At 29.6% G+C, this 11,180-nt stretch overlaps 1 protein-coding gene across 1 annotated transcript in view; it reads right to left on the bottom strand.

The window, feature by feature from the left end:
• Nucleotides 1-2,914: 2,914 nt before the first annotated feature.
• LOC135123728 (uncharacterized) overlaps nucleotides 2,915-11,180 on the bottom strand; it is a 498,763-nt gene continuing 490,497 nt past the window's right edge. Inside the window, exon 5 of the mRNA XM_064048592.1 lies at nucleotides 2,915-6,914. Within this exon, the coding sequence (XP_063904662.1) occupies nucleotides 6,823-6,914 (92 nt within the window). The 3' untranslated portion in view covers nucleotides 2,915-6,822. The remainder of the gene's footprint in view (nucleotides 6,915-11,180) is intronic.

The raw sequence follows: 11,180 nt of genomic DNA, 5'->3' as shown, positions 1-11,180 counted from the left end.
TTAAAAAAAGTCTACACTATTTCGTCATATCTGCTGCTTTATTATCAGTTTTCAGTTAGTTACATATTGGATATGAAATTAAGTGAATTTTTTGAATAAATAATAATTTAAAGATCAACCACGAAAATACTCAATTATAATTATACATTATACATTACCAGTTTATTTTAGAGCCCAAGATTACATTGGAAAAATCTAAACTTTTGAAAATTTAATGTTAAACAGATATACCTATAACTGAGTGCGAAAGTCAATACACAAAACTCGATGATCAATTATTGTTTCGTATTCAAATTATTGTTTGTTTTCCTTACGATCAAAGTGAAGAAATTGTTTAATTCATTTTTATTTAAGAACGATATCGCTGACCTTGAAATAGATTAGTTTTTTAATTTCGATTTTTTTCTTTTTGTTTCTTTTGTTGCCGATCAACATATTTTGCATTAGAATTAATAAAATAAGGAAATATATCATTTTATTTTTCGAGCTCATTTCAAAATTCTGTATATGTATAATTGTTCCTTTTTGGCAGTGACGTATAGGCAGAGGTTAAAAAATAATGTCTCATTACTAGTCTTAATTCGTATTACCTGTTAGATGGGACATTTTTTAATTCTGATCATAAACTATGTGCATTAACTCTCTTGTTCTGTTTTATAAAGCGCAGGTTGTTATGGACATATAAAAATAAAATTATAAATAAATATAATTACAGGAAATATAATATGAAAAAAAAAATTAAGAGCAACTCACTATTGGCGTCATCTCGCTTGTGCAAGATTTAAGACAGGGAAGAAATTTCTTTTTTTAAGACTCAGCATCTTTTGTTTATGAATATGCTATTTACTTGCAACACAAACATAAATAATAAGTATAAAATAGAGCTATATAATACTCGATATGTATGTTTTTAAATATTTTTTGCTGTTGCCCTGTCAGAAACGTTAATTTTCGATTTAACATGCCATTTTGTAAAATCAACTGAAAAACACTTTGCATAATTAACTAATAAAAATAAAACATTCCGAAGAATGTATATGTATATATTAATCAGATATCTAGTAACGACAGTTAACATTACTTATTGGTTACATACTCCATTGTGATGTTACAAGGCTTACCTGCCAACTATATCGCTGCTACACAATAATGAGATATCTAGTAAATGCAGTTAACATTAGGTGTTAGTTACATAACAAGAGTACCACAGTGTGATTTTTAAATGCTTATATGCAAGCTATATCGCTGCGACATAATAATGAGATATCTAGTAAATGTAGTCAACATTACGTGTTTGTTACATAGCATGAGTACTCCATTGTGATGTTATATAGCTTACGTTCCAGGTATATCGTTAAGACATAATCATGCGATGTACTTATTGTTCTTTTGTGAGTACGTACCTGTCACGTCAACATCACAACTGTGTTTACTGGGATAATAAATATTATTGCATTGAGAAAAGTTAAAAAAAAGTGCAAACTTATTTAAAGAGTTGCAGATTTTTCAAGTGGATCTGAATAAAAATGGGGAAGATTAAAATCAGCCAGAATAACTGCTTTGCTAAAATAAATTACTTCAATAGTGCTTGGCAGATGAATGAAAGGTTCATATTTATCAAATGTTGTGAGTGTGGGACTATGCAGTTTTTCTATTTTTCTATTAGAAATTTGTACACAAACGATGGTAATCAATGGTAGGTAACGTATTAAAGATGGACGATAGATTCACTTGTCATAAGAACATAAGAGTTTCTGGAGCGAATAAAACACCCAAACTCCTAGAGAAACCTAGAAAATTATAATTCTATCCTTTCCAATGGTACGTAATCGTGTGGAAAAATTTCACTGTTCGACTGATTTTTTATCAACCAGGTTTCAGATAAAGCTATAAAATCCAAATTACAAGTAAAAAAGATATTATAAAACAGGTTAGTTCTAGACCATACATCCTAGCAGTGACCCCGTATTTTTGTTATAACTAAGTAATAACAGTTTAAACGAGCATCATTGCGAATCGTATTTTTAAACGTATTGGAAATTATATATATATTAACAACTTAAGGCTTTAAATTTTTTTTTTAAAGTTTACTACATTTTCTTCTTTCCAGAAAACCAACAAAAGTTTTGTTTCAATGGAACTGGTTGCGCTAGTCGCAAATAGATGTCGCAAACATTATAGAAGAGAAACCTAGTGTTTCCAATCCGATGATGCAAAGATGCAATACACAATATACTAGCATGTATTGGGAACACTGAAGATCAATCACCATTTGTTCTTTGACGTAAAATAATGTAGATTTTTTTCAATATTTTTCATTCCGTAACATTGTTTTTGTGTGGTTTGCAAGTTACTACCTACCAGTAAAAGGTATAAAGTTGTTCGATTGGCAATTTTTCACGTTATTGAAAAGATATAAAAATGATGAATATCTTTATAACTGCTGATTTTATTCGTCAGTGATAAATCTGTCCGTATACAGGAAAAAAAATCGGGTGATCAATCATGCTTTTCAATAAAAATCAGGAAAGGTAGTATCGTTACAATCGTCTTCCTGTCCGTGGTGATCCGGGGAATTTTCATTTATCGTTTGCCTTGTTGAAGACGAATAACAAAGTGAAGATATATGAAGCCTGATGTAAATAATGGCATGCCCAAGTCGCGTACGGCCTTGACATTTTTGCTATTTATGAATTTATGATCCGCAAAATCGCCGCTTCATCAAGCTAAGTAAAGATTTATTTTTATTAGACTGTGCTTTTATAACTTACGCGGTAATAAAAAATCTTTCTTGTTCTAAACTTTCCACGTACGTCGTCGGTAACTTTAGTTCGGCGTGTTTGTTTCAATTAGGAAGGAGGTAGATACTAATTAAAATGTCAGGTACAAAATACAGTTTATTTTTTGTCTCCTGTTTTGTAATAGACAAATACATTCATTAAACAATTTGCAGCTTTTTGTAACCTGTAATAGAATATAGCATTATTATTTCATTTGAATTTAGATACATTTGTTTCATTTAATATTCAAAACGAAGTTGGAGAGAACGGTTTCACCGGAACTTGTAATAAAATTCGAAGTATGTACGCCAATTGCAGCATTTATGCACCATTTTTGTGTTACTATATACATCACAAATAAATTCTTCGAATTTTACAAAGAGTTAATATGAAAACTTTGCTGTACAAAAATATACATATCTTACAAAGTATCAAGTATCAGATTATAAGTACGTAAAATTAAAAACATCGAGCCGATAAATTTTGTTCGCTTGTTGGGGAACGGCATTAACTAGAAAAATATGTAACAAAAAATAAGCGAACAAATTTTATTCTTGAAAGAAGCAAACGCGTTATTTAAACAGTGCGAATACAGAAGGATATCGACTATGTTTAACATCTATTTTTAATATTTTTTATATCAAATTTTTTGTATAAAGATATAGTTACCCACATCCGATTAAAATGATTATGCTGCCAAAACCTTTTCCTCATTCCATGACACTTCTAAAATATTTCAGTCTTAAGAAAAGAGTATTCGACTTTAAATCCATTTAAATATTGTGGAAAGAATGTTTTCTCTAACACAATCTTACCCGTTTTGTGTATTTGGCGTACTGGTGCTTACATCTGAATGAATTTCTTACAGAAAGATAGCATTCAATGTAAAAATAAACTAAAATATAAATTAGATTTTTTAATTTTTAATGTAATTCCAAATGTTTTATGTTTAGACACACCTCTATAACATAATTAAATTAATGCTACGTTATGTCAGTGATAGCTTAAAGATCCTAAGAAAGGCATCGTGAGTTTAAGAACTATGCGGATCAGCACATACGTGCACATGAGTAACGCGGTGCGGTACCGATCAATTAGTTGGTCAACTGTATTGCATTGTGTCCAGTTGTTATAGATTGTTTTTTAGGTGCAATAAATAAATACATGGGCATCAGGTACCCATTGCACATGTCGAAAATCTCGAGCGACCACTTATCGTATAAGTAAATGTGCGACCTTGATTGGTGTTTGGTACGCTTATGAATTAAAACGGCCCCTTTACTTATGATGCAGCGAGTAAAGTTTCGTCGTCACTGGTGTGAAATGTACATGTGGTAAAAATAATACATCGTGAGAATGATTTATAATGTCTGTCTTGTTTTATTGTTAATAAAAAAGTCAGAAAAAAGTGGAAATTTTGAAAGTAAGTTACAAAGGATTTCTTAGTTATTCATTACTTACTTACAATTTACACCTACATCTTTAAGTACTATTTTTATACAAATGTTTTTTTTTTTAATTTTCGCATGATATGAAAATAGATAAAGAAAATGTTTCTGCATATATAGCGCCTGAAGATAAAAGTATAAAAGGTAAGGGAAGTAAAGAAATTGATGCATGTAAGTAGTTACACTTTGCCTCTACACTTTTTCATTCGTTGTCAATTTTTTTACTAGTCAATGTTGTTTTGGACCAAATTTTATTTTGTGTTTTCTATTTGCTACATATTCATAATTGGCATAAAAGTTAGAAAATTATAACTTTTAATAAGCACTATGCTTTTATTCAAGAACACAATTTTATTTAGTCCGATTATTTTACTTTTTCTTTAAAAATTTAATTTCGTCAAACTGTAAATAGAAACATTAAAATTTTTGTGTCAAAAGAATGTATACGTATATGAAATATATTACTATTCATTTTTATTTTTACTAATAGTTTACCTCGTAAATCTGAAAATGGACGTTCTATGTGGCTGGTATCGTGGATTGTTATTTCGCTGGATTCATATTAATCGATGAAAAACGCTTATAAACCGTTCAATTTGTACACCTGTGCACCAAGCAAACCTTCTTCTTTAATGATACGTTTATTCTTTAGCTCATTTACATCCACAACAGAATACTCCACAAGCATGATTTGTTCTAGATATGATATTACCCAAATTCATTTTTTCTGATTTCCTTCCGCATCGTACACTTTTAAACATTAATTATTACTCTAAAAAGTAAAAACCATAAATTAATCTACGAAAAAAGGTCCTTTGAGGAAAGTATACAGGGTGAGTCACTAGGGTCCTCGATATTTCACTATAATTATTATTAGATATAGAAAAAAATCAAAGACCAAGCTGTACGATTCTTTGAGTACTATACTCTAAAAGTATTTTTACTATACAGAGTGTTCTGTTTTTAACCTCTAACACAAAAATGAGTTTTTTCAAGGAAACACCATATATATATTTACATATTCTCATTGGCTTCTTAGGTTTCATAACTAAAGTTTATTTTAAAATTCTGTGCGATGTTACCACATCATTTCTATTTTTTTAAATTTTTTGCCAATGGAAGTATTCACACATTATTTTTAAAATCTGTGTTGCGATATTTTGCGGCAGAAATTCTAACAGAGTGTTTATAATAAGATTTTCAAGTATCGATATTTCATTTTTTTCAAATAGAACCTGTAGTTTATTCCTATATCTTACTTAATTTATTGTTTTCATTCTTCTAATATGTCGATGTGTTTCTTAAAAAAGTAAAAAACTGCAGTAACTTTAAATCTAGACAATACTTAACATAAAAGAAAGAGAACAAAAAATACAATAAGGCACAGTAATAAAACATAGGGTGTTCTATTAGATACTTATCTTTGCACAAAATATTATATAAAGATTTTAAAAATAACCTTACTGTGATTTTTTTGCGAACCTTTCCATTGCTAAAAAAAAAGAAAGGTTGAATAACGCGGCAACGCCCCATCAAAATTTCAAAAATAAACAGTGGTTCTAAAGTTTAAGAAGAGGTTAATCAAAATATCTAAAAATTTATAGGGTGTTTCATTAAAAAACTATGTTATGACTATACAGAATGTTATGCCTTAAAAGCAGAACATTCTGTATAGTCAAAAATAATTTTATAGTGTACTTTTGAAAGAACCGTACAATTTTGGTTTTTGACTTTTTCTTTTATTTCTAATAATTAATCAGATATCGAGGAACGCACGCTTAGGGACTCATCCTGGATATTGTTGAGCTGAAAAAAGACTAAAAAGTTGACCTTTTTTGTAGATGTGTGCTCCACAAATATAACAAAGATGTGTAAGTTTTACAAATGTGTACATCTGACAAAATTAATCAGAAATATCACTCTTAATAATCGAAGTCCTACTGTACATACATTATATACATATAGACAACCGCTATCAACAGAATGAAGCTGAATGCTCATCAAAAACATTCCAGGTTTGGTACTCCTTTTCAAAATTTTTGCTAACATTTTTTCGCCGCTTGATTTACAATTGCTTTCAAAAAAAAGGGCAAGATGAGCAAATCAGGTTCTCATAGCTCAATGAAAAGTAACTGGAATAAGACGTTCATGTAACTGTCATTTGCCCCGTTTTTTAAACCAATAGTAAGTGTAAAGTTAATTACACAAAAAAAAAGATAAAAAACAAATATACGCACGCTGTATTGTCTTTTGAAATATTTTGTAAACCATCTTTGTCAAATCATTTATTTGTAAATTAATTTGTTATATTGTTTGTAAGATGAAGTATATTCCATGTAAGTTTAGCAAATTTTGTTAAACTGCGAACAAGTTAAGAGTTAATAAATTGGTTATATTTCGAATAACTATGACTGAATATAGTGGAGAAAACTTAACAACCTCCCGCGTTAATAGCTTTGTCTGAAAACATTAACATTTATACAATATAATTGCTGTTATTTACAAACACATTTATAATATCATTATATTAATTATTTATCACATAAAATTCGTGGAAGTTATTTTCTTGGAATATCAGTTTCTACTCCTAGGAATCATCTCAGTAAAAGCCAAGACATTACAGTACAGACTATTGCTATTGTTGGCATTCCGACGAGGATGTTGCCTCTGGAGGAGTTATACACATCTGAAAAAGAAAATCAATATTAGGAGAAAACCATGATCGGCTATATGAATAAACGATAAGCAAATGCTTTTACTTATATTAGAAAAATACTGAAATGTATACATTTTATCGGAGAGCATGAGAAGGAAATTTGATAAAAACATTCACTGGAGTTTATGTGCATTCGACCCATTGTAGTAGACACAATGTAATACCCAATATGGCCTAAAGAGTATAGTTGAAAATTTGAAGATACTTGATCATTCGCCGGTTAACAAGTTTCCCGTTGTCTGTGAGATCACAGTAAATGCAAAGGATTCTTAAAGACATCAGTAAGTTAAAAAATGAGTGGCACAAACTAGATGATTTTTGTGTTTATAGATTATAATACGTAAAGGTGACGAGACTGACCACCAATATTTGATTTCTGTTCTGTGCTTGTGTGGTGATTGAAATGAGAAACGATAGAATAATTTGAATTAATTGTAAATTTATCACCTTCAGCAACATCATTACGTGATCTTAACGCGATCGAGAATATTACTGGTCAGTTTTGGTTGTTGCTTGTTGTGTACGTATTATTATCTATCCTGTGATCTTAACGTATTGTGTATTGTATGTATTGTATGTATTTCCAACAAGGAAATTAGCGAGTTCTTGAAAACATGATATTACATTAACTTATTTTAAGTATATCAAAAATATAGTCAATATTTCACGCTCTAACTAGCCACCAATTTTAATGGGATCTATGTATATGATGTGCTGATGCTATTAAACTTTACACTACTAAGTACTAGTGCCTTAGTGCTTGGAGCATAATAAATGTTGTAAATGATATAATATGAGTACAATAAAAAAATGTCGTTTTTGGCAATTTTATTAGACCCTGGTGCCGAAATTACGCGACTGACTGTTGTTAAATTTTAAAAGTACTCGCGTTTTACCATTTGCACCAGATTCCTTAGGTACTTAAGGAATCTGGTGCAAATGGTAAAACGCGAACAATTATTGTTACCTATCCTTAAGAAATATCTCAAAATTTTGTAAATGAATTCTTCTCTAAAATGTGTAAAATGCTGCTTCTACACCTGTGATTTATTAGATAAATGTTTGGAAATAATTTAAAATTTTTCAACAAAGTTTTACCATTTAACTTAGAAACTATAAAAGCGATTACTCAGAACATTTGCATTCCCTTTACGATTATCGCCAACATGTTAACGCTAATCAGAATTCATCTGCTTATTCCTTCCAAAAAATTCATGACGTCATCTAAAAGTTTTTTTAAATAAATCTGACTGATATTTACTTTGTGGCACGTTTAATTATTCATATTATAACAGTGTCTTCATATTTTTAAAGATTAAGTATTTTACTTTTTGTCTTAGAATAGGACGTTGCTGAAAATTTATCAAGTTACTGTCTGTGATTTAATGATGGCAGAACAACGATTAAAGTTTATTTATCTATTTTCTCAGAAAGTTAAAAACGTCATAACAAAAGTATATTCGGTGTTGTTTGTGTTTTAGTAACATATTTTTAAGAATTGTTTATACACGATTGAAAGAATTAAAATTTCTATTTTAACATTTAAGGGTTATCATAAAAAATAAAATTTTAGAGAAACAATTTTCATAATTAATACAATTATTAAATTAATACAAATAACCTTAAAATGCATTATCAGTAGGACAATGCAGGCATGAACATAGAGTTTATAGCTACGTTAATACTGAAGTCTTTTTTGAACATTGACATAATTTGCTTATTATGTAATATTTACTAGAAACTTAACAATTTCTTTTGAGAAAAAATTCCGCTAATCTTGACATATCGCCCACCACTCAATTCAATATTAGTCTGAATCAAGTGAGAGACATTCTTTCTTTGCTAAAAATAATTGCACAGAAACTCTTAGTCCGGTTTATAAAACTGCCTATAACCTTTTAAAAGCAGCTATTACAAAACAATTAAAGAAACTAAAAGGTCAGCCTATAATGAATTTATAGAAAAACTGACATAATGTAACAAAAGATTGTTGGAAAATAACAACAACATTTAAAATATTCGGCAACCTATAAAAAATAAAAAACTATTTGTTTTTATTTTTTCATTGAGTATAAACTAATAATCTTCCTAAAATAAGTTACAAAGTGTCTGACGTTTAATGTGCGGCACAAATAACTAGTAATTTTTTCCTACAATCAGAAATATTAATAGTATATTCTTTAACAATCAAGTAATCAAGGCTATTATTACACGAGGATGAAGAGAGAAGTGGAATTCCTCCGAGTGTAAGCCCATTACATGCGAGTAAAATACACTATTTTATCTACGACTGAATAAAAAATGTATTTGTTCCAAAATTGATTGTCACGTTACAGTTGATGCTAGGGGGAGATGCAATATTAACTTTACTATTCAATTTTAAATCTGAAACATTTGATATTCCGGCTTTGGAATTAGGTCTTCATTCTTCCGATCGCGTTTTACCCGAAGTACAAACTGGTTCTAATTGATGTAGAATTTTGTAGCGGCATTTATTTTATTTATTAATGACCTGTCAACACAGGTTTTAGCCACACCGCTGGATTTTCATCCCCCATGCATTTTTAAAGCCATGATATTTGCTTCTCCAAGGGTAAATATTGTAGCTGAAGATCTTCGCAGCCAGTGGCCCGTATATTTTTCAGGATTTAGTAAATTTAAATAAGTGGCTACTATTTTGCCAAACGAACTAAGTTTATTAATTCCAATTATTTGTACCGTGTATTTGCCTTTTAGGAAATTTACAAAGAATGAATTTCTAGTTATTGATGGCCGTTACGAAATGTACTTTTTATCAATATCATAAAATGAATCAGTAGTTGAAAACTGGCTTGTTACGTTATTTTTTGTGGCCGGAATGTCAACAAGAAACGCTGTTTGATGGTCATGAACATGATTTGTTTTCATTAGATAAAGTTCAATGGAACGACAATAACTTCCATAATCAGGGCTACCTTCAAAATGAAAAATGTTATTAACTAATTATTAATCTTCTTCGGTTTGTAGCAGTCGGATGTTGTTTTTAAAAAGGAACTTTTTGTAATTTTCTATGTTTATGTCTTGACTGATATCCACGACATATCTACATACTGATGTCTGCTACTTAAAAACCAGACTTATATACAGGACTAACTCTTTCCAGACACCAGGAAAAATTGCACACTTAATAATTAAATTGAGTAGATTACACAACGACTCGGCTAACACGGTTACAAATTACTGTACAGCCATATTATCTGGTCGATGACTTGTTTTGATGTCAAAAGTTAGAATCCGTGGAACTAGAATACATTTTTGTGTCGTTTTAAATAAATAAGCTCTAAGTAAATGAAAAAAAACTACACTTTCTTGTCAGAAGACTGTGTCCACTGTTCAGTTGTGAACTTCTTAAAAATTCCTGGTTTGGGTTATTTTATCTGTAATTGTTTTATATCATTACTTATTTATATTATATCAAAAGACTGATGGTTTGAATTGGTAGTAGTATTGGCGATAAAATAAAAATATTCCCTTTATTCGCTGCCTTATGAACTCTGTTTAATGATATGTAATAATGAATATTTTATTATCCAATAGTCTGAAAAATATAGTCATCACGTTCTTTTAATAAATCTTAAATAGGTACTTAAGGTTTATTTCTTTATGGTTTCAGTTATGAGTATTTACCGAAATCTTACCTTGATTACTTTTTGACCGGCTTGTTGCAGTTTAGATGGTGTTCGTGATGTCTAGTGTAACTATATCTATATATATTGTGTTGGAAATTTTCAAGACTTGTCATGCCTTTTCTATTAACTATAATTATAATTATAATCAGTTAATCGCACAAATGAAACACAGCAATCTAATTGTGACCTCATTATAGCTTTTATTAAATTTACTGCACAGTATCATTCTGTCTCGATATTAACAAAACGTGAAAAACGAGAAAAATTCTGAAAATAAATTTGTAAGATAGCTTCGAACATGTAGTTTAGTAATTTCATCTGTGTTTATCGAGTGGATCGATAAGTTAGTTGATTTATATATTAATTTTAGTACGTTGCAGTTAAAATCATTTATTTGTAATTTGTAAGTTTTGTGCAAGATTTTGATTACAACGCTTACTTTAAATGCAGAAAAGCTACCAGCACATGAGTGTTTTAATCAAGCATTTTTGTGAACTCTCTTATTGTTAATTTAACGTTCCACCTGTACGTTTCTTTCTAAATTTTGATTGTCTTTCCATAAAACAAT

This window comes from Zophobas morio, unplaced genomic scaffold (assembly GCF_036711695.1).
Source record: "Zophobas morio isolate AGI-343-1 ecotype UQ-CSIRO unplaced genomic scaffold, CSIRO_AGI_Zmor_V1 ptg000006l, whole genome shotgun sequence".
Classification (NCBI taxonomy): domain Eukaryota; kingdom Metazoa; phylum Arthropoda; class Insecta; order Coleoptera; family Tenebrionidae; genus Zophobas; species Zophobas morio.
Note: the sequence above shows the minus strand (reverse complement) of the source record. Positions and strands in the feature narration are given on the sequence as shown.